The sequence below is a fragment of the Oncorhynchus masou genome, chromosome 28 (genome assembly GCF_036934945.1).
Source record: "Oncorhynchus masou masou isolate Uvic2021 chromosome 28, UVic_Omas_1.1, whole genome shotgun sequence".
Classification (NCBI taxonomy): Eukaryota; Metazoa; Chordata; class Actinopteri; order Salmoniformes; family Salmonidae; genus Oncorhynchus; species Oncorhynchus masou.
Window position 1 is genome coordinate 12,819,869 of NC_088239.1, and position 26,064 is coordinate 12,845,932.

The 26,064-nt window shown below is 39.7% G+C and overlaps 1 protein-coding gene across 1 annotated transcript; it reads right to left on the reverse strand.

Moving 5' to 3' along the window:
• Positions 1-4,804: 4,804 nt before the first annotated feature.
• On the reverse strand, positions 4,805-23,432 carry LOC135518515 (sperm-associated antigen 6-like). Its single transcript, XM_064943686.1, has 11 exons — positions 23,292-23,432; positions 23,045-23,140; positions 22,728-22,894; positions 9,215-9,398; positions 7,730-7,935; positions 7,327-7,500; positions 7,003-7,155; positions 5,827-6,018; positions 5,540-5,656; positions 5,067-5,212; positions 4,805-4,868 (listed from the first exon to the last, which is right to left on the reverse strand). The coding sequence occupies exons 1-11, from the start codon at positions 23,314-23,316 to the stop codon at positions 4,805-4,807; spliced, it is 1,524 nt and encodes a 507-aa protein (XP_064799758.1). The 5' UTR covers positions 23,317-23,432.
• Between the last annotated feature and the right edge of the window lie 2,632 nt (positions 23,433-26,064).

A 26,064-nucleotide genomic window follows, 5' to 3' on the forward strand; every position in this document is an offset into this window, starting at 1 on the left:
CATCTATTTCTATGGGCACAAGCACTGTTCATGACACAAACTGTTCACACCCCTCTTGCAGGTGCAGAGAACATTTTACAGGTTTAAAGCTTATTTCATACAATTCTACACGTTTTGTCATGGGGTCAAATCCTCTTAGTATTTGTTATATTTATATCAAACAGTATACAGTTGGGGTTAAGGTAAGAGAGGGTTTTGAATAAAAACATAAAAAAATTGTTTAATTTTCTGTGGTGATTTAAAAAGAAGGGTCGACTCCCGGCAATCCAGACAGTCCTGTAAGCAGGTAACGACGCCTCGACCATCCGGGGCTTTTGACAGACCACTGGCAGAACTGCTGTTGATGTTACACCTGTGACGCTGTAGAATAAACCACATAACATTGTGTTTGATAAAATTGGCTTACTTTAATTTAAGCAGTTGCGTAACCTAGTCAATTATACTAACATGTTTTACATAAACTGATGTAATTTAAAACAACCAAGGCCTGTAACAACTGGTCACTCATAGGTTGACAGTTCAGTTTAGAAAAACACAGTTAATAATAAATGATCTATTTGAATTAATGAAGCTACTTTTCCCCTGTGTAGTAACCTGTAATGTATATGAATTATAGCCTCTATATACAAGGGGTTCCCAACCCTGGTCCTCAAGTACCAACAACAGTACACATTCCTATTGTAACCGTGGACAAGCACCCCAGAATCAACTAATCAGAAAGCCCTCAGAGTTGAATGAGTTGTTTATCCAGGGCTATAAGGAGAATGTGGGGGGCGGCGGGTAGGCTGGGGGTTAGAGGCAGGTAGGCTGGGGGTTAGAGGCGGGTAGGCTGGGGGTTAGAGGCGGGTAGGCTGGGGGTTAGAGGCGGGTAGGCTGGGGGTTAGAGGCGGGTAGGCTGGGGGTTAGAGGCGGGTAGGCTGAGGGTTGGGGGCGGGTAGGCTGGGGGTTGGAGGCGGGTAGGCTGGGGGTTGGAGGCGGGTAGACTGGGGGTTGGAGGCGGGTAGGCTGGGGGTTGGAGGCGGGTAGGCTGGGGGTTGGAGGCGGGTAGGCTGAGGGTTGGGGGCGGGTAGGCTGGGGGTTGGGGGCGGGTAGGCTAGGGGTTAGAGGCGGGTAGGCTGGGGGTTGGGGGCGGGTAGGCTGGGGGTTGGGGGCGGGTAGGCTGGGGGTTGGGGGCGGGTAGGCTGGGGGTTGGGGCGGGTAGGCTGAGGGTTGGAGGCGGGTAGGCTGAGGGTTGGGGGCGGGTAGGCTGGGGGTTAGAGGCGGGTAGGCTGAGGGTTGGGGGCGGGTAGGCTGGGGGTTGGGGGCGGGTAGGCTGGGGGTTGGGGGCGGGTAGGCTGAGGGTTGGGGGCGGGTAGGCTGAGGGTTAGAGGCGGGTAGGCTGAGGGTTGGGGGCGGGTAGGCTGGGGGTTAGAGGCGGGTAGGCTGAGGGTTGGGGGCGGGTAGGCTGGGGGTTGGGGGCGGGTAGGCTGGGGGTTGGGGGCGGGTAGGCTGGGGGTTGGGGGCGGGTAGGCTGGGGGTTGGGGGCGGGTAGGATGGGGGTTGGGGGCGGGTAGGCTGGGGGTTGGGGGCGGGTAGGCTGGGGGTTGGGGGCGGGTAGGCTGGGGGTTGGGGGCGGGTAGGCTGAAGGTTGGAGGCGGGTAGGCTAGGGGTTAGAGGCAGGTGGCTAGAGCATTGGACTAGTAATTGAAAGGCTGTAAAATCAAATCCCTGAGCTGACAAGGTAAAAATCTTTCGTTCTGCCCTGAACAAGGCAGTTATCCCACTGTTCCTAGGTCATCATAGAAATTAAGAATTTGTTCTTTTAACTGACTTACCTAGTTAAATAATGGTAAAAAAAAGTGAACTGTTGGGGGTACGAGTTGGGAAACACTGGCCTATACAACAGTTCAGTTGGGATTTTTTTTATTAATTGTCTTAATAAACTTCTACCTTTTCCTGAAATTGTTTCGATAGCTCCGTTAACAAAAACGGAATGAAGTGCATTTTCCATCTCTCTGCTTTCATGGGGTTAATAAGTCAGGCGGACGGAATGCAGTTAAAGAAATACAGATGTCTGGAGATGAAGGATTGCAGAGGCTGTGTAGATCAAGTGAAAGGTTGGAGGGTTTTCAAACCAACAACCGATGAAGACCGGTAGCAGGTTCAACCAAGCCATGCGTGAGAAACAACCGTGAAAAACTGAAACTAAACCATTTCAAGAGGAAGAGAGAAAGCATCGCGTTGTAAAAGTAAACAAATTATCTTCAACCGGGAGCAGAGCAGATTGCATAGCACGCACTAATTATACACATTAATTAACCAAGAATACATGTACTCACACGCCCTGTAGCGAATGTTTGAACAAAATGTATAATAAACTAATTGTCCTTCGATGTGAACAATCGTTCCAAAAATCCCTTGAAAATAATGAAATGCAAAGACTTGTTTTGTAGCTTAAATAAAAGTTCAGATTTCTAAATTAGTAGACAACCAGCATATACATCTAAAAAGAGACCATGAATAACACGAGAGCCACGTTTCACCCGCAGAATGTAGTCCTCTGTTGGTAGATTGTTTGCAACGCCAGGAAGGTGGGTTCAATTCCCGGGATTACCCATACGTGAAATCTATGTACGGAAGATCGTAAATGCTTTGGATAAATGGCATATATTATTTTTATTATAATTAATCCAGTGTGCATCAGGGCCTTGGTTATTTTTGCAACAACAAAAAATCTCTCCAATAAATGTTATTTAAAATGCGACCATTATGTTAATTAACATTAGCCTATCAAAAACAAAACTCCCATTACAAAAATAGTTTGTTTCCAGTTGTTCTGTATATTAATATTATATTATTAATTATCTTACATTATTTAGTGAGATTGTAAAAGAAAAAATAAATATTTTGCTGTTCATACTTTATTAATTCTGACGTGTGCTCCAGAGAGCTCGCATTGAGTTCTCTCTCTTGTCTGGGGGTCATGACGACAGTGAACCTCTAAACCATTCCTGATTATGCAGCCTTGTTGCACCCCACGGGCCATTTCATTTCTGCACGTGTTTGTCCAAATTTACATGGCATCCAACACAGCTGAGCTCTCTTCATTCTATTCTATATCCAAGCGAATTATTTTTTTTAAGAAGGGAAAATATTCTGGTGGTCATGCCCAGTCCTGTGGTTTATATGCTAATGAAACATACTATGTTGTTGTCTTAGGTCTCTCTTTATGTAGTGCTGTGTTGTCTCTCTTGTCGTGATGTGTATTTTGACCTATATTCTTATTTCATTCATTTTTTATTTTAATCCCAGCCCCGGACCCCGCAGGAGGCCTTTTGCCTTTTGGTAGGCCGTCATTGTAAATAAGAATTTGTTCTTAACTTACTTGCCTTGTTGAAATAAAGGTTAAATAAAACAATTCAATAAAGGGCTCTTCGCCCATATGTGTCAATAGCGTCACATAGGCTGATACAGTGGTTAGAAACCCTCGCACACAACCAATCGTATATATTTTTTTACCGTCAATGCAATCTCTAGTTAAAGCAAGCCGGGGCCAGTAAACAAAGAGGGGAGGGTCGCCATGTGCGGACCGGCTGTTGGAGAAAGGAAATGTGAGCTGGGAGGAGAAAGCGGCCGCCAGGGGGTAGCAGAGTGCTGGTTACAACTGATAGGGGTCTGTGCGGTAGTCTACAACAACCGCACAAAATACACCTAAAGACAGCTCTCAACAACATTCCGTCTGTACAATCGAAAATGGAAAGTACATTTCTTAATAATAATCAGAATTAATTTGTTAACATCCAACTGTTTAGACCTTCAAGGTTATAAGATGATATCCCGTAAATTCATCGAACGGAAGACCTTCTATGAACGAAGAAGATGTATCTACATACAGGTCATCGTTAGCCCTCTAGGAAACATTCTTTTAAGGTGGAAATATGGAAATAAAACAGCATAGTTCGTATCTAATATTGGGTTAATATTTTTTTTCACTGACCTGTTTTAACGATTTTTTGGATGGTATTAGGCTTGTTACATTACATTTCTATCCTTCTTGTTTTAATACCTGCATGCTGGATGATTGGGTTTCTATCACCAAAATCGTCATATATCCTTTAAATATAACCTGGGTGGTTCGAGCCCTGAATGCTGATTGCCTGACAGCCTTGGTATATCAGACCATATACCATGGCTATGACAAAACATTTATTTTTACTGTTCTAATTACGTTGGTAAACAGTTTATTATAGCAATAAGGCACCTCGGGTTTGTGGTACTCCACGTTAAGAACAGCCTTTAGCCGTGGTATATTGGCCGTTTACCACACCCTCTCTGGCCTTATTGCTTAAATATAAAACCCTCTGAATATTAACAGGTAGTCTAGTGGTTAGGGCGTTGGGCCAGTAACCGAAAGGTTGCTAGATTGAATCCCTGAGCTGACAAGGTACAAATCTGTCATTCTGCCCCTGAACAAAGCAGTTAACCCACTGTTCCTAGGCTGTCATTGTCAATAAGAATTTGTTCTTAACTGACTTGCCTAGTTAAATAAAGGTTGAAAAACTAGGTGCATATACAATGTTTCAAAGGTACTAGTAAATGACTTGTTCAGCAAATTAATGAGGTAGTTTGTCATTCCTCTTCAAATGCTCACATAGGCCAACTCAGCTATGATAATGCACATACAAAGACAGACAACAGAATCAGTGCAATAATAAAATCATCTTTTATAGAGTCTTCTGTTCTCATATTCATGGATGAGGGTGAAACAGTAAAACGATAATATCCCATTCAGTGTCAGTAAGGAGGGGATGTGAGCCCCAGACCCTCAGACAGGCTGGTACTTCTCTACCCGCTCCAGCAGAGTCTCTGAGTAGCCGGGGGAGTAGTATCTACAGCAGGAGAACATAACAAAGGTTCACTTGGGGCTGAGAGAATGTCTGCTAGTAGAAACACACTAGATTCAACTGATGTTATAGCCAGTAAATTAGTCAATTGCATGGTGTGTGTGTGTGTGTGTGTGTGTGTGTGTGTGTGTGTGTGTGTGTGAGTGTGAGTGTGAGTGTGTGAGTGTGAGTGTGAGTGTGTACCTGACTATCTCCTCAGGGTAACAGTTGTTGATAGAGTTGATGTACTCCTGCAGGACAGATCCAGGATCAGCCTTAATCTCCTGAACCTTCTTCAAGCCTCCACTGGTCACAAACAGACGACGAGCCTTGCTGTCATGGGGCAGCACCTGGGGAGGGGAGGGGAGGGGATATAGGGATTACAAAGCATTGGACTTTCTGGACTGTCTGAACCTCCTGTACTGTCTGAATCAAACCTTCGGTTAGGTTTTCCGAACAGAGATCAAGCCTAATCTTGGATTTAATTGCACTTTTAAAATGAACTAATGAAAATATAATTTCCCAAACATGGTTCAAAATAGTCAGACTGGATTTACACAGTCTGATTTTTAGAACTAAAACATTATTAGGCAGTGCGGGGCCGTGTGGGTCCATTCTGCAAAACCTAGTAGTGTGAAGAGGCTTATGTAAATAAAAGTTGATAAACACGCCCCCACCTTGCTGAACTGGCAGACAACGTGTTTGAGGATGTTGCTGGGAGCTTCGTAGAGCAGGGGCTCCAGAGCAGGCAGGTAGTTGCACTTTGGTAGGATGCTCTTAAGAGCCTTCTTAGCCTGGGTGGAGGGGGGGTCAGGACTCAGGATGATACAGGATACGCTATGGTCCGTTTATTGTTTGTTGCTCTTATGACCCTCAGAAATGTTCAGTGTAGAGCTTCAGTAGCACCCTGTGTCTACTACACAAGCTTCTGGTAACCTGTGACAACATTGACCTATGACCCTACCTTGACCTGCAGGTCCTCTGAGCTGTCTGTGTCCATGTAGAGAGCCAGCAGGCTGGGCAGGACGTTAGCCGTGGCAACGGCCCTGGCGTGCTCCGGGGTGTGGCGGCCGATCTGGCCAAACGCCCACGCTGTTGCTGCCTTGATATGTTCCTCTGGCTCCTCAGACAGACAGATGGCCAGCTGGGGCACCCCCTACAGGGCCGGAGGAGCAACAACAAGCAGGGAGGACAGGAGAGAGGTTATGAAGGAGAGAGGGAGGAAGAGAGAGCACAGAGCTTGCAGGCGATGCACAGTGCACACACCAGGATTGGGGTCATATCTGAATTGAGTTGTGAATTCGCCACCGGAAGCAATTCAAATGGCTTATTTATTTTGCACATCACAATAGTCATGTTTATTTTGTTTATCATGTATGATCACAACTACCATGTAGCCTGAGGTTGAAACATTTCGTTTTTAAAGCTAGTTCTCCTAAAACTATTTAAAATAATTACAGGGGTATTTAAATATGCTAAGATCATGTTGTGGGTTGTCTATAATAATTCATCATTCCCATAATTTATAAACATCATCATATTTTTTTATTCTACCCAGAATGCATTAGATCAAACACTGCCGTATGGAAAGGAACAATCTAACAAGATTCTCTAAAACACGTAACTTCGATACAGCTATGCCCGGAAGTGCCTTTTTCGTAGCAGGTTAGGAGAATTAACGTAGCAGGTTAGTAGAATTAGGTTAAGGTTAGGAAAAGAGTTAAGGTTAGCGGAAATGCTCTCCTATCCTGCTACAAAAAGTAACTTCCAGTCGTAGCTGTATCGAAGTGGTGTGTTTTTAGGGAGTTCCCAATCTAACATCTCATGACAAAGATAAACACTGTTTGACATCTTTGAGTTATAATCAAACTAATATATATATATATATGCATTCTTGGCGTTAATGAGTGGCATATCCTTTTGATAAAATATTTGTCAAATTAAAAAGACTTTCATGTTTCACATCTCAGTTAAATTGCTTTGAATTGCTTTTATTAAATTATACATATTTTCAAGATAAATTCGATTACATTTCTGCTTTCTGTGGGGTGTGGCCAATTCAAATTAAATTCAAATTCATTGTTTCAATTGAATTAATTTCTGAAATACTGAATTGGCCACAACCCTGGCACACACATACCTTAGAGACGATGACGGCCATGGCAAGGTTTTCAGAGTGAGCAGCCACGTATCCAAGCATCATGATCCCTGACAACCGCACGTTACCATGGCTATCACCCAGGTAGTCAATCACCGCCGCCACACCACCCGTGTTCACAATCATCTGAGACAGCTGTACACATACACACACATTCGGGCGAGGGTAGGAGCACATGTGAGAATTTGGTAGTGTGTTAGGGAGTTTGGTACTCCTAGTGTGTGTTTGGTGTCAATGAGTGTGTGTTCTGATGTCTGGTGTGTGTAGTGTCTGTGTACCTCTGATGTTTGGTGTGTGTGGGTGTACCTCAGGTGTGTGTTTGGTGATCTCTCTCATCAGCGTGGTGACGTTCTTCCTGACATACTCGTCGGGGTCTCGGAGGCAGGCCAGGACAGCAGGGAAGATCTCTGCCTCCACCACCATCTCAGCCAGGTCCACTGAGTGCTTACTGATCTGACTCAGGGCAGAGAACACCTGCCTCTGAATGGAAGGAGAGCGGAGGAGGGGGAAGAGAAAAAGACAGGGGAGAAGGAGAGGAAGTGAAGAAAGGGATGGAGGAAAGAACAAAAGTGACATACAGGATTTAAGAGTGGACTGTAATGTATATTCTAACCTCATCTATGTCTGTTTACATTGACAACATAATGACTGTGTCAACCTGTCAGACTTAAGGAAGCCTTATTTTGTCTCAGCGTTCCTGCCGCCTCACCTTCAGCTTGGTGTCGGGGTTGAGAATCATCTGGGCCAGGTGTGCGATGGCGCCGGTGTCGACCACAGTCTGAGCCAGCTCAGGGGAGTGCTTGGTGATGTCGCTGAGGGCCGAGGCAGCGATGCGTTTCAGGGCCACCTCTGGTTCCTGGATACACAGCACCAGCAGAGGAACGGCCCCCGCATCCACTACCTCCTGAGACAGGTCTACATACAGAGAATAGAGGGGTGTTAGTGTGTGTGTGTGGTGTGTGTGTGTCCGTACGCGAGTTACTTGTGTGTATGTGTGTGTCAGGATTTTCTAATCGTTTCGTTCTGAACAGAACCAACATTTTTTTTGTTCCGTTCAACTGTTCCGACCAGCAAAATAAAGTTCTATATTGGGTCGAACCCGAAAAAGTATTGGTTTATATTGTTCCTTTCTGTTCCTTTTTTAACCTGTAAAATCAAAAATAAAAATGTTGAGCTCACTCAATGACTTCACCAATCAGTGCAGATAGAGCAGGTAAGCTAGTTGTTTACATGCGCGACGGAAAGACGAGTGTAACCTATGGCCCAAGATGTGACTGACATTTTGTGGGTGGAGAGAGAGCAAGAGAGGGTTGAGGAGGAGACTTGAAGTGCTGGACATCTTGTTATGACATGTATTATCTGAATTAGGTCCACAGAATTATACCTATGGAGGAGCAGCTTCTATGAAGGAACTTTGAATGTCCTTTGAGCTAGCTACAGTAGCTAACAAGCTTGAGCTAGCTTGATAACAAGCCTGTGTTTGCAGAGCTTCACCAGAATGAACAACACGTCTTACCTTTTTGTAGTTAATAAATACAACATTAAATGTGATAACAAAGCCTATAGTATATTAACTGGCAATGAAAAGTTAATACATTTTTCTCTAGCAAATAAAAATCTCTCTCCTGATCTTCAGAATCACGATTGTAACGCCAGTACATTAGCCTGTGGTAACATCAGTCCAGAAGTCTATGGTAACATCAGTACAGAAGTCTATGGTAACATCAGTACAGTAGCCTATGGTAAAATCAGTACAGTAGCCTATGGTAACATCAGTACAGTAGCCTATGGTAACATCAGTACAGTAGACTATGGTAACATCAGTACGTTAGCCTATGGTAACATCAGTACGTTAGCCTATGGTAACATCAGTACAGTAGACTATGGTAACATCAGTAAGGAAGTCTATGGTAACATCAGTACGGAAAACGTTTCTGAGTGACAGAGTGAAGGCTTTGCATCAGTGCTTTGTTGCATTGTTTTTTGAGGGACTAGAGAAAAAGGCCTAGAACTTAAAATAATGTTATTAACTGATTCCCATGCCTTTAAACTAATGGTATTGTTCTGGAACAGTATGGATCACTTTCATTCTCAGTTACGTTTCTCTTCCTTGAAAAGTGTTGTTATTTTCCATTTCTTGGTTCTGTTCCCTGAATCGGTTCTAACCCCTGGTATGTGTATACTATGTCCTTACTTGCATTGTGGCGTGCAATGTACCCTAGAGCCCAGGCGGCAGCCTCCTTGACGTCAGGGTCAAACTCCTCCAGAGAGATGACCAGAGCGTCCAGCGCCCCACAGTCCACCACGGCCTGGGCCAAAGCAGGGCTGTGCTTGGCCACTGCACGCAGGACAAATGCTGCTGCCTTCTTATAGAAACGCTGCACACACACACGCAGATGGAAGGAGAAAACATTTAATACACATTTAGCAGATGGACTGAGAAAACATTTAATACACATTTAGCAGATGGAAGGAGAAAACTTTTAATACACATTTAACAGATGGACTGAGAAAACATTTAATACACATTTAGCAGATGGAAGGAAAAACATTTAATACACACACGCAGATGGAAGGAGAAAACATTTAATACATACACACGCAGATGGAAGGAGAAAACATTTAATACACACACGCAGATGGAAGGAAAAACATTTAATACACACACACGCAGATGGAAGGAGAAAACATTTAATACACACACACACAGATGGAAGGAGAAAAAATGCAATACACACACACACAGATGGAAGGAGAAAACATTTAATACACACACACGCAGATGGAAGGAGAAAACATTTAATACACATACACGCAGATGGAAGTAGAAAACATTTAATACACATACACGCAGATGGAAGGAGAAAACATTTAATACACATACACGCAGATGAAAGGAGAAAACATTTACTACACATACACACAGATGGAAGTAGAAAACATTTAATACACACACACACAGATGGAAGGAGAAAACATTTAATACACACACACAGATGGAAGGAGAAAACATGTAATACACACACACGCAGATGGAAGGAGAAAAAATGCAATACACACACACACAGATGGAAGGAGAAAACATTTAATACACATACGCAGATGGAAGAAGAAAACATTTAATACACACACACGCAGATGGAAGGACAAAACATTTAATACACATTTAGCAGATGGACGGAGAAAACATTTAATACACACACAGAGCAGATGGAAGGAGAAAACATTTAATACACATGTGCAGATGGAAGAAGAAAACATTTAATACACACACACGCAGATGGAAGGACAAAACATTTAATACACATTTAGCAGATGGACGGAGAAAACATTTAATACACACACACAGATGGAAGGAGAAAACATTTAATACACATACGCAGATGGAAGAAGAAAACATTTAATACACACACACGCAGATGGAAGGACAAAACATTTAATACACATTTAGCAGATGGACGGAGAAAACATTTAATACACACACAGAGCAGATGGAAGGAGAAAACATTTAATACACACACACGCAGGTGGAAGGAGAAAACATTTAATACACACATGCAGAGGGAAGGAGAAAACATTTAATACACACACACGCAGATGGAAGGAGAAAACATTTAATACACACACACGCAGATGGAAGGAGAAAACATTTAATACACACACACGCAGACGGAAGGAGAAAACATTTAATACACACACACGCAGATGGAAGGAGACAAAATGCAATACACACACACAGATGGAAGGAGAAAACATTTAACACACATGCGCAGATGGAAGGAAAAAACATGCAATACACACACACGCAGATGGAAGGAGAAAAAATGCAGTAGACACACACACAGATGGAAGGAGAAAACATTTAATACACACACACGCAGATGGAAGGAGAAAAAATGCAATACACAAACACAGATGGAAGGAGAAAACATTTAATACACATGCGCAGATGGAAGGAAAAAACATGCAATACACACACACACACAGATGGAAGGAGAAAACATTTAATACACACACACGCAGATGGAAGGAGGAAACATTTAATACACACACACGCAGATGGAAGGAAAAACATTTAATACACACACGCAGATGGAAGGATAAAACATTTAATACACACACACGCAGATGGAAGGAGAAAAAATGCAGTAGACACACACACAGATGGAAGGAGAAAACATTTAATACACACACGCAGATGGAAGGAGAAAACATTTAATACACACACAAGCAGATGGAAGGAGAAACATTTAATACACACACACGCAGATGGAAGGAGAAAACATTTAATACACACACACGCAGATGTAAGGAGAAAACATTTAATACACATACACGCAGGTGGAAGTAGAAAACATTTAATACACATACACGCAGATGAAAGGAGAAAACATTTACTACACATACACACAGATGGAAGGAGAAAACATTTAATACACATTTAACAGATGGACTGAGAAAACATTGAATACATATTTAGCAGATGGAAGGAAAAACATTTAATACACACACACGCAGATGGAAGAAGAAAACATTTAATACACACACACGCAGATGGACGAAGAAAACATTCAATACACACACACGCAGATGAAAGGAGAAAACATTTAATACACACACACAGCTGGAAGAAGAAAACATTTAATACACACACACGCAGATGGAAGGAGAAAAATGCAATACACACACACAGATGGAAGGAGAAAACATTTAATACACACACGCAGATGGAAGAAGAAAACATTTAATACACACACACGCAGATGGAAGGAGAAAATATTTAATACACATTTAGCAGATGGAAGGAGAAAACATGTAATACACACACAGATGGAAGTAGAAAACATTTAAAACACACGCGCTGATGGAAGAAGAAAACATTTAATACCCACACACGCAGATGGAAGGACAAAACATTTAATACACATTTAGCAGATGGACGGAGAAAACATTTAATACACACACACGCCGATGGAAGGAGAAAACATTTAATACACACACACGCAGGTGGAAGGAGAAAACATTTAATACACACACGCAGATGGAAGGAGAAAATATTTAATACACACACACGCAGATGGAAGGAGAAAACATTTAATACACACACACGCAGATGGAAGGAGAAAACATTTAATACACATTTAGCAGATGGAAGGAGAAAACATTTAATACACACACACGCAGATGGAAGGAGAAAACATTTAATACACATTTAACAGATGGAAGGAGAAAACATTTAATACTCACACGCAGATGGAAGGAGAAAATATTTAATACACACACACGCAGATGGAAGGAGAAAACATTTAATACACATTTATCAGATGGAAGGAGAAAACATTTAATACACACACGCAGATGGAAGGAGAAAATATTTAATACACACACACGCAGATGGAAGGAGAAAACATTTAATACACACACACGCAGATGGAAGGAGAAAACATTTAATACACATTTAGCAGATGGAAGGAGAAAACATTTAATACATACACACGCAGATGGAAGGAGAAAACATTTAATACACATTTAACAGATGGAAGGAGAAAACATTTAATACACACACACGCAGGTGGAAGGAGAAAACATTTAATACACACACGCAGATGGAAGGAGAAAATATTTAATACACACACACGCAGATGGAAGGAGAAAACATTTAATACACACACACGCAGATGGAAGGAGAAAACATTTAATACACATTTAGCAGATGGAAGGAGAAAACATTTAATACACACACACGCAGATGGAAGGAGAAAACATTTAATACACATTTAACAGATGGAAGGAGAAAACATTTAATACACACACGCAGATGGAAGGAGAAAATATTTAATACACACACACGCAGATGGAAGGAGAAAACATTTAATACACATTTAACAGATGGAAGGAGAAAACATTTAATACACACACGCAGATGGAAGGAGAAAATATTTAATACACACACACGCAGATGGAAGGAGAAAACATTTAATACACACACACGCAGATGGAAGGAGAAAACATTTAATACACATTTAGCAGATGGTAGGAGAAAACATTTAATACACACACACGCAGATGGAAGGAGAAAACATTTAATACACAATTAACAGATGGAAGGAGAAAACATTTAATACACATTTAGCAGATGGAAGGAGAAAACATTAAATACACACACACGCAGATGGAAGGAGAAAACATTTAATACACACACACGCAGATGGAAGGAGAAAACATTTAATACACATTTAGCAGATGTGGGGCGGCAGGGTAGCCTAGTGGACTAGTAACAGAAAGGTTGCAAGTTCAAATCCTCGAGCTGACAAGGTACAAATCTGTCGTTCTGCCCCTTAACAGGCAGTTAACCCACTGTTCCGAGGCCCACATTGAAAATAAGAATTTGTTCTTAACTGACTTGCCTAGTTAAATAAACAAAAACATTTAGCAGATGGAAGGAGAAAAATGTAATACACACACACGCAGATGGTAGGATAAAACATTTAATACACACGCAGATGGTAGGATAAAACATTTAATACACATACACGCGATGGAAGGAGAAAACATTTAATACACACACACGCAGATGGAAGGAGAAAACATTTAATAGACACACGCAGATGGAAGAAGAAAACATTTAATACACACACGCAGATGGAAGGAGAAAACATTTAATACACATTTAGCAGATGGTGGGAGAAAACATTTGATACATACACACGCAGATGGAAGGAGAAAGCATTTCATACACACACACACGCAGATGGAAGGAGAAAACATTTAATACACATTTAGCAGATGGAAGGGGAAAACATGTAATACACACACGCAGATGGATGGAGAAACATTTAATACACACACACGCAGATGGAAGGAGAAAACATTTAATACACATTTAGCAGATGGAAGGAGAAAACATTTAATACACATTTAGCAAATGGACTGAGAAAACATTGAATACACATTTAGCAGATGGAAGGAGAAAACATTTAATACACACACACGCAGGTGGAAGGAGAAAACATTTAATAGACACACACGCAGATGGAAGTAGAAAACATTTAATACACACACGCAGATGGAAGAAGAAAACATTTAATACTCACACACGCAGATGGACGGAGAAAACTTTTAATACACACACACACGATGGAAGGAGAAAACATTTGATACACACACACGCAGATGGAAGGAGAAAACATTTAATAGACACACGCAGATGGAAGAAGAAAACATTTAATACACACACACGCAGATGGAAGGAGAAAACATTTAATACACATTTAGCAGATGGAGGGAGAAAACATTTAATACATACACACGCAGATGGACGGAGAATACATTTCATACACACACACGCAGATGGAAGGAGAAAACATTTGATACACATTTAGCAGATGGAAGGAGAAAACATGTAATACACACACACGCAGATGGATGGAGAAAACATTTAATACACACACACGCAGATGGAAGGAGAAAACATTTAATACACATTTAGCAAATGGACTGAGAAAACATTGAATACACATTTAGCGGATGGACTGAGAAAACATTTAATACACATTTAGCTGATGGAAGGAGAAAACATTTAATACACATTTAACAGATGGAAGGAGAAAACATTTAATACACATTTAGCAGATGGAAGGAGAAAACATTTAATACACACACACGCAGATGGAAGGAGAAAACATTTAATACACATTTAGCAGATGGAAGGAGAAAACATTTCATACACATTTAACAGATGGAAGGAGAAAATATTTAATACACATTTAGCAGATGGAAGGAGAAAACATTTAATACACACACGCAGATGCAAGGAGAAAACATTTAATACACACACAAGCAGATAGAAGGAGAAACATTTAATACACACACACGCAGATGGAAGGAGAAAACATTTAATACACACACACGCAGATGTAAGGAGAAAACATTTAATACACATACACGCAGGTGGAAGTAGAAAACATTTAATACACATACACTCAGATGAAAGGAGAAAACATTTACTACACATACACACAGATGGAAGGAGAAAACATTTAATACACATTAAACAGATGGACTGAGAAAACATTGAATACACATTTAGCAGATGGAAGGAAAAACATTTAATACACACACACGCAGATGGAAGAAGAAAACATTTAATACACACACACGCAGATGGACGAAGAAAACATTCAATACACACACACGCAGATGAAAGGAGAAAACATTTAATACACACACACAGCTGGAAGAAGAAAACATTTAATACACACACACGCAGATGGAAGGAGAAAACTGCAATACACACACACAGATGGAAGGAGAAAACATTTAATACACACACGCAGATGGAAGAAGAAAACATTTAATACACACACACGCAGATGGAAGGAGAAAATATTTAATACACATTTAACAGATGGAAGGAGAAAACATGTAATACACACACAGATGGAAGTAGAAAACATTTAAAACACACACGCTGATGGAAGAAGAAAACATTTAATACCCACACACGCAGATGGAAGGACAAAACATTTAATACACATTTAGCAGATGGACGGAGAAAACATTTAATACACACACACGCCGATGGAAGGAGAAAACATTTAATACACACACACGCAGGTGGAAGGAGAAAACATTTAATACACACACGCAGATGGAAGGAGAAAATATTTAATACACACACACGCAGATGGAAGGAGAAAACATTTAATACACACACACGCAGATGGAAGGAGAAAACATTTAATACACATTTAGCAGATGGAAGGAGAAAACATTTAATACACACACACGCAGATGGAAGGAGAAAACATTTAATACACACACACGCAGATGGAAGGAGAAAACATTTAATACACATTTAGCAGATGGAAGGAGAAAACATTTCATACACATTTAACAGATGGAAGGAGAAAATATTTAATACACATTTAGCAGATGGAAGGAGAAAACATTTAATACACACACGCAGATGCAAGGAGAAAACATTTAATACACACACAAGCAGATGGAAGGAGAAACATTTAATACACACACACGCAGATGGAAGGAGAAAACATTTAATACACACACACGCAGATGTAAGGAGAAAACATTCAATACACATACACGCAGGTGGAAGTAGAAAACATTTAATACACATACACGCAGATGAAAGGAGAAAACATTTACTACACATACACACAGATGGAAGGAGAAAACATTTAATACACATTTAACAGATGGACTGAGAAAACATTGAATACACATTTAGCAGATGGAAGGAAAAACATTTAATACACACACGCAGATGGAAGAAGAAAACATTTAATACACACACACGCAGATGGACGAAGAAAACATTCAATACACACACACGCAGATGAAAGGAGAAAACATTTAATACACACACACAGCTGGAAGAAGAAAACATTTAATACACACACACGCAGATGGAAGGAGAAAAAATGCAATACACACACACAGATGGAAGGAGAAAACATTTAATACACACACGCAGATGGAAGGAGAAAACATTTAATACACACACACGCAGATGGAAGGAGAAAATATTTAATACACATTTAGCAGATGGAAGGAGAAAACATGTAATACACACACAGATGGAAGTAGAAAACATTTAAAACACACACGCTGATGGAAGAAGAAAACATTTAATACCCACACACGCAGATGGAAGGACAAAACATTTAATACACATTTAGCAGATGGACGGAGAAAACATTTAATACACACACACGCCGATGGAAGGAGAAAACATTTAATACACACACACGCAGGTGGAAGGAGAAAACATTTAATACACACACGCAGATGGAAGGAGAAAATATTTAATACACACACACGCAGATGGAAGGAGAAAACATTTAATACACACACACGCAGATGGAAGGAGAAAACATTTAATACACATTTAGCAGATGGAAGGAGAAAACATTTAATACACACACACGCAGATGGAAGGAGAAAACATTTAATACACACACACGCAGATGGAAGGAGAAAACATTTAATACACATTTAGCAGATGGAAGGAGAAAACATTTAATACACACACACGCAGATGGAAGGAGAAAACATTTAATACACATTTAACAGATGGAAGGAGAAAACATTTAATACACACACGCAGATGGAAGGAGAAAATATTTAATACACACACACGCAGATGGAAGGAGAAAACATTTAATACACATTTAACAGATGGAAGGAGAAAACATTTAATACACACACGCAGATGGAAGGAGAAAATATTTAATACACACACACGCAGATGGAAGGAGAAAACATTTAATACACACACACACAGATGGAAGGAGAAAACATTTAATACACATTTAGCAGATGGAAGGAGAAAACATTTAATACACACACACGCAGATGGAAGGAGAAAACATTTAATACACATTTAACAGATGGAAGGAGAAAACATTTAATACACATTTAGCAGATGGAAGGAGAAAACATTAAATACACACACACGCAGATGGAAGGAGAAAACATTTAATACACACACACGCAGATGGAAGGAGAAAACATTTAATACACATTTAGCAGATGTGGGGCGGCAGGGTAGCCTAGTGGACTAGTAACAGAAAGGTTGCAAGTTCAAATCCTCGAGCTGACAAGGTACAAATCTGTCGTTCTGCCCCTTAACAGGCAGTTAACCCACTGTTCCGAGGCCCACATTGAAAATAAGAATTTATTCTTAATTGACTTGCCTAGTTAAATAAACAAAAACATTTAGCAGATGGAAGGAGAAAAATGTAATACACACACACGCAGATGGTAGGATAAAACATTTAATACACACGCAGATGGTAGGATAAAACATTTAATACACATACACGCGATGGAAGGAGAAAACATTTAATACACACACGCAGATGGAAGGAGAAAACATTTAATAGACACACGCAGATGGAAGAAGAAAACATTTAATACACACACGCAGATGGAAGGAGAAAACATTTAATACACATTTAGCAGATGGAGGGAGAAAACATTTGATACATACACACGCAGATGGAAGGAGAAAGCATTTCATACACACACACACGCAGATGGAAGGAGAAAACATTTAATACACATTTAGCAGATGGAAGGGGAAAACATGTAATACACACACGCAGATGGATGGAGAAACATTTAATACACACACATGCAGATGGAAGGAGAAAACATTTAATAAACATTTAGCAGATGGAAGGAGAAAACATTTAATACACATTTAGCAGATGGAAGGAGAAAACATTTAATACACACACACGCAGGTGGAAGGAGAAAACATTTAATAGACACACACGCAGATGGAAGGAGAAAACATTTAATACACACACGCAGATGGAAGAAGAAAACATTTAATACTCACACACGCAGATGGACGGAGAAAACATTTAATACACACACACACGATGGAAGGAGAAAACATTTGATACACACACACGCAGATGGAAGGAGAAAACATTTAATAGACACACGCAGATGGAAGAAGAAAACATTTAATACACACACACGCATATGGAAGGAGAAAACATTTAATACACATTTAGCAGATGGAGGGAGAAAACATTTATTACAAACACACGCAGATGGACGGAGAATACATTTCATACACACACACGCAGATGGAAGGAGAAAACATTTGATACACATTTAGCAGATGGAAGGAGAAAACATTTAATACACACATAGCAGATGGAAGGAGAAAACATTTAATACACACACGCAGATGGAAGGAGAAAACATTTAATACACATTTAGCAAATGGACTGAGAAAACATTGAATACACATTTAGCGGATGGACTGAGAAAACATTTAATACACATTTAGCTGATGGAAGGAGAAAACATTTAATACACATTTAACAGATGGAAGGAGAAAACATTTAATACACATTTAGCAGATCGAAGGAGAAAACATTTAATACACACACGCAGATGGAAGGAGAAAACATTTAATACACATTTAGCAGATGGAAGGAGAAAACATGTAATACACATTTAACAGATGGAAGGAGAAAATATTTAATACACATTTAGCAGATGGAAGGAGAAAACATTTAATACACACACACGCAGATGGAAGGAGAAAACATTTAATACACATTTAACAGATGGAAGGAGAAAACATTTAATACACACACGCAGATGGAAGGAGAAAATATTTAATACACACACACGCAGATGGAAGGAGAAAACATTTAATACACATTTAACAGATGGAAGGAGAAAACATTTAATACACACACGCAGATGGAAGGAGAAAATATTTAATACACACACACGCAGATGGAAGGAGAAAACATTTAATACACACACACACAGATGGAAGGAGAAAACATTTAATACACATTTAGCAGATGGAAGGAGAAAAATGTAATACACACACACGCAGATGGTAGGATAAAACATTTAATACACATTTAACAGATGGAAGGAGAAAACATTTAATACACATTTAGCAGATGGAAGGAGAAAACATTAAATACACACACACGCAGATGGAAGGAGAAAACATTTAATACACACACACGCAGATGGAAGGAGAAAACATTTAATACACATTTAGCAGATGTGGGGCGGCAGGGTAGCCTAGTGGACTAGTAACAGAAAGGTTGCAAGTTCAAATCCTCGAGCTGACAAGGTACAAATCTGTCGTTCTGCCCCTTAACAGGCAGTTAACCCACTGTTCCGAGGCCCACATTGAAAATAAGAATTTATTCTTAACTGACTTGCCTAGTTAAATAAACAAAAACATTTAGCAGATGGAAGGAGAAAAATGTAATACACACACACGCAGATGGTAGGATAAAACATTTAATACACACGCAGATGGTAGGATAAAACATTTAATACACATACACGCGATGGAAGGAGAAAACATTTAATACACACACGCAGATGGAAGGAGAAAACATTTAATAGACACACGCAGATGGAAGAAGAAAACATTTAATACACACACGCAGATGGAAGGAGAAAACATTTAATACACATTTAGCAGATGGAGGGAGAAAACATTTGATACATACACACGCAGATGGAAGGAGAAAGCATTTCATACACACACACACGCAGATGGAAGGAGAAAACATTTAATACACATTTAGCAGATGGAAGGGGAAAACATGTAATACACACACGCAGATGGATGGAGAAACATTTAATACACACACACGCAGATGGAAGGAGAAAACATTTAATACACATTTAGCAGATGGAAGGAGAAAACATTTAATACACATTTAGCAGATGGAAGGAGAAAACATTTAATACACACACACGCAGGTGGAAGGAGAAAACATTTAATAGACACACACGCAGATGGAAGGAGAAAACATTTAATACACACACGCAGATGGAAGAAGAAAACATTTAATACTCACACACGCAGATGGACGGAGAAAACATTTAATACACACACACACGATGGAAGGAGAAAACATTTGATACACACACACGCAGATGGAAGGAGAAAACATTTAATAGACACACGCAGATGGAAGAAGAAAACATTTAATACACACACACGCATATGGAAGGAGAAAACATTTAATACACATTTAGCAGATGGAGGGAGAAAACATTTATTACAAACACACGCAGATGGACGGAGAATACATTTCATACACACACACGCAGATGGAAGGAGAAAACATTTGATACACATTTAGCAGATGGAAGGAGAAAACATGTAATACACACACATGCAGATGGATGGAGAAAACATTTAATACACACACACGCAGATGGAAGGAGAAAACATTTAATACACATTTAGCAAATGGACTGAGAAAACATTGAATACACATTTAGCGGATGGACTGAGAAAACATTTAATACACATTTAGCTGATGGAAGGAGAAAACATTTAATACACATTTAACAGATGGAAGGAGAAAACATTTAATACACATTTAGCAGATCGAAGGAGAAAACATTTAATACACACACGCAGATGGAAGGAGAAAACATTTAATACACATTTAGCAGATGGAAGGAGAAAACATGTAATACACATTTAACAGATGGAAGGAGAAAATATTTAATACACATTTAGCAGATGGAAGGAGAAAACATTTAATACACACACGCAGATGCAAGGAGAAAACATTTAATACACATTTAGCAGATGGAAGGAGGAAACATTTAATACACATTTAGCAGATGGAGGGAGAAAACATTTAATACACACACACGCAGATGGAAGGAGAAAACATTTTTTACACATTCAGCAGATGGAGGGAGAAAACATTTTATACACATTCAGCAGGTGGAGTGAGAAAACATTAAATACACACAAATGCAGATGGAAGGAGAAAACATTTAATACACATTTAGCAGATGGAGGGAGAAAACATTTAATACACATTTAGCAGATGGAGGGAGAAAACATTTAATACACACACACGCAGATGGAAGGAGAAAACATTTTATACACATTCAGCAGATGGAGGGAGAAAACATTTTATACACATTCAGCAGGTGGAGGGAGAAAACATTAAATACACACAAATGCAGATGGAAGGAGAAAACATTTAATACACATTTAGCAGATGGAAGGAGAAAACATTTAATACACATTTAGCAGATGCTCTTTAAAGCTGCAAAATGTAACTTTTTGGGTGAACTGACTAAATTCACATAGAAATGTGAGTTGTACATTTGTCACGCATTGAAAGCAGGTCTAAGAAGCGATAGAGCTTCTCTATGTGCACTATTTCTATGCTTCTTGTTCTTAGAGATGCACTATGCAGAAATCACTGTGGCATTTCCTGGTTGCTAAAATTCGAATAGTTCGCTTAATTTCAGATTATGTGACAAAATTAGCAAGTATCGTGTTGAGAATCATTGTACCATCTAAACCGCATTGAAACATATTTTCCATAACCGAATATATTGTATTTTCAGCTGTTTGAAGCTGAAACCAAAAGTAAAAGATGCAAAAACTAAACATAAGAACCGGATGCATAGAAATAGGGCACATAGAACCGATCTACTACTTCTTAGACTTTCTTTCAATAACAATGACAGATCTATAACTCATATTTCTATGTGAATTTGGTCGGGACGGCCGAAAAGTTACAGATTGCAGCTTTAAGTTCTGCTTTCACACTCCAGCTTCAAACAGCTGAAAATACAATACTTGTGGTTATTGAAAATATATTTCTCAGCGAGTTTATATGGTACAATGATTATCTGTACACATTGCTTGTTTTGTCACATAAACTGAAATTAGGCGAACTATTGGAATTTTAGCAATCAGAAAATGGCGGAGCGATTTCAACATATTGAATCTCTAAGCGAGAGTTTACATTCAGAGCATTAACTATGCATGCAGACCCCTGTGAGAAGGCAGATTGAGAGAGAGAGGCCCTGATGTGGTGTGAAGGGTGCTTTAGCCTTTGGAGTGGCCCCCTGCCCAGGGTACAATGCCAACACACTCTCAGGGTCAGGGACACCATTCAGCAGGGTGAATGAGGGAGTGTATGTTGGTGTATATATATATACACACACACACACACACACACACACACACACACACACACATACACACACTTTCACACTCACAGACACACACAGACATACGTTCTGCTCTGCCAGAGAGTAGACGAGCTGTGGGAAGATGTCTCCCTTGACGACGGTTGGTATACACACACACACACACACACACTCACAGACACAGACACAGACACACACAGACATACGTTCTGCTCGGCCAGGGAGTAGATGAGTTGTGGGAGGATGTCTCCCTTGACGACGGCCTCTGCCAGATCTTCATTGTAGCTGGCCAGTCTTCCCAGAGCCAGAGCAGCTGTCTGCTGGATGGTAGGAACCACATCTAGCAGTAAAGGCCTCAGCAGGGACATCACACCTAGAGGGGGGACGTGTAGGAAAGGAATTCTGTCTTGTTATAAGTTATCGATAGAACTGTGATCAGCACATAAATGAAAGTCAGCTGAAATAGAATATTGGTTTGAAAAAATACATATATACAGAAATGGGTACCCAAGTCCCAATTTACCAGCATTTTGTAACGTTTCAATGTTTTGCGGTCTTGTCGCAAGCTCAGCAATAGTCTGCACAAACTGTGTCCTTGATTTCTGATACTGCTCAAACACTAAAAGGCAAAAATAATTAACGATCCATTAGTATTAAAAAATGTCAGCTGTTCTTTAGCTACGTTTTGCAGGCACTATCTTTACTCTTGAGGTTCATTCAAAACAGCTTTGAAAACAGTCTTGAAAAATTGCAACTACAAATGATCGTACCTTGTAAAACCTGTCGTTGACTCATGATTACAAATTTAATTGAAAAAAATAAACTCCACTTTTCTTATGAATATGTAACTGCAACAACTATATTGTTGCTTGTTCGTTTTGCCTAAAACAGCAGCTGTAAACAGTACAGTGCAGCATCTGCCTCGCTCTTACAGCCTCAAGTTCTGGTTAGCGTGTTACCGTTGCCGTAGCAACAAACCGGAAGCATTAACAGGGCTTTCTCATCGCTCGTGCTGCTCAAAAATGAGTTAGCCGTATGGTTAAGGTTAGGGTTAATGATAGAGTTAGGTTTAAAATCACATTTTTAAGAAGAGAAATTGTTGAAATGGGAGAGGTTTATGACTTCGTGGGTATAGAACAATGACTCTATAGATGCTAGTGATGACAGTTCTGGTGTCGCTCCCGCAAAAATATATTGCCAAGTGAGACAAGAATACATCTTTCATTCTACATGTTGAAAGATGCAACATAGTGATAGCTCACATGTGCACATATGCACATAAAAAAGCTAATCACAGCATAATTAGAACGATACTTTGAAGATTCGAATGGTTACACTAAGACGGTTGTAACAATGTTGCCACCGTGGTGGGATAGCCTATCAGGTCTTAGAGCAACATTGTGGCCCTGATTTCTGCATTGAACAAATAAGCCGGCTATACATTTACGCAGTCATAGATAGATTGACTATAAAATAAAATAAAAATACACGTAGCCTATAGGCCTATATGATGACAGAAAAAGGCTATGCGGCAACCTACATCAAACATTAGACCTAGCTACATTTGTAAAATATGTTATGCTGAAATTAAGCGTTATGCTAATGGTAATGAACTTAATGGATAATAGATAAGATAAGGGGAACACTAAAGCACATTGATGGTGTGCGAAGCCTACATTATTTCAGACCTGTCAGACCAATGTCCACACCTCCAAAGTTTCTCACATATTATTAGACAAATTAATGAAGACAATATTCTATACTCTCGGCTACAAGAGAAACCATACATTAGAAACGTGTTCAAATGTATTTTATTCTACTAGGAATGAAAAACATTTGATATATGTAGGCCATGTTGAAATGTTTTAATTAAAAACAACAGATGAAAAAGCAAAGTCGTTTCATGACGAAATATTTCAGCAGAATGTAAAAATTAACAATATTAGGCTAATAAATGGGCCTAATTTATGTCCACTTGGGAAATTCAGCATGAATTAAATTAAATTACTGTACATTTATTTTGAGTAAATCAGTAAATCCAAATATTGATCAGAGAAGGAATGAGTTGGGAAAGAGGTTCTAGAAAATTAGACCCGCAATCAAACAATTAATTCATAAAAACAAAACACTACAAAAGCAGCAGGCAATTGCAAAATATCTTGTGATTGTGCACTCAAACCCTTCTATGCAATCTTCACAGACACTGTTTTAAAATTTGACAGATACATTGTGTTTACATGGAATGCATTGATGCTAATTAGATGTAACTAACTCGTGGCAATTTAGGCAATTTCAAAGTAGGGTCTGTATCTAATTATTTGACAAAGTAGACAATCTGCAGTTACCATAGCTATATGCCTATAGCTGAGTCATTAGGCCTATACTTACAACAACATACATTACATTCAGTAGCTCAATATGTAGGCCTGTAGATTTATAAAATAGGCTTATATATTTAAGCATATTGCAAACATCGTACAAAAGGCTATAATATTTGTCCGATTTAAATGGAATGATATTTGATGGAAGACGCCGGTTGAAGGGAAGTATAATTTACCTCAGGATAACATATCTGAGGCCAAAGAACATTATATTTTTTTTCGTTGTGGATGACCAAGAGAAAATTATGAAAAGTGCTTAAAGTGGCTGTGCTGTCAAAAACGGGATTTTTCTGTGTTTTATATTTTCACACTTTGAGGTTGGAAAAATACTGTGAAATTGTGAAAATGCTGATACCCTTTTAGTGTAAGAGCTTTTTGAAAAGACCGCCTGACATTTCAGCTCGTTTTGCATGGGTGGAGTTTTGGCCTGAGTTATAAATTGTTGTGCAATGGGTGGGTCTAGTCCTGGACGCTGATTGGTTAAAACCGCATTCCAGCCGGTGCCTATTCCACAAGTTTCCACCGGCTAAAGCAATAAAGTTGAAATGCCTATTTACTCTGTTCTGTGTAATCCACTGTCTCATCAACCCAGACAGACCATTTATAATCTTGATCTCCACTGTAAAAAGCATCTATACATCATCTCCCATTTCTTTAAGACTAGCAATGTGTTTTCAAAAGCGGAGATTGGAAGAAAACTTGCAGTCTGTCTCTCTGACATTTGCAACATTGTTTCAATATTGAAATTCGATCTCCAGCTGTCCCATTGTAATTAAAGTGTCAGGGTCGGGAGTCGGGATGAGACAGACAAGCAGGCAGCTTTTCTCAGCCAGTCGAAACCATGAATCATCATAATTTTTATGGACATGTCAATAGAAACAGGCAAAACGAAACAAAATGCAGCTAGCCTGTCGTCTTTGCTGCTTCAGTTTGAAGTGATTGTGTTAGCTGTGTTGTTGGCTAGCTCCTCTGAACAACAGTGTTCTGACGAGAGAGCACATTTTCTATGCCAGGTGAAGTCGGGCATCATTAGCTCATTCTTATGAATGTATCCAAAGAAATGTCACTAGATAACAGCTTAAACAAATTCAAATGAGGCTACTTTGCTGTTATTCTGGCTGCACTGCTTGATGTGACTGTAAATTAGCCGTAGTTGGCTAGC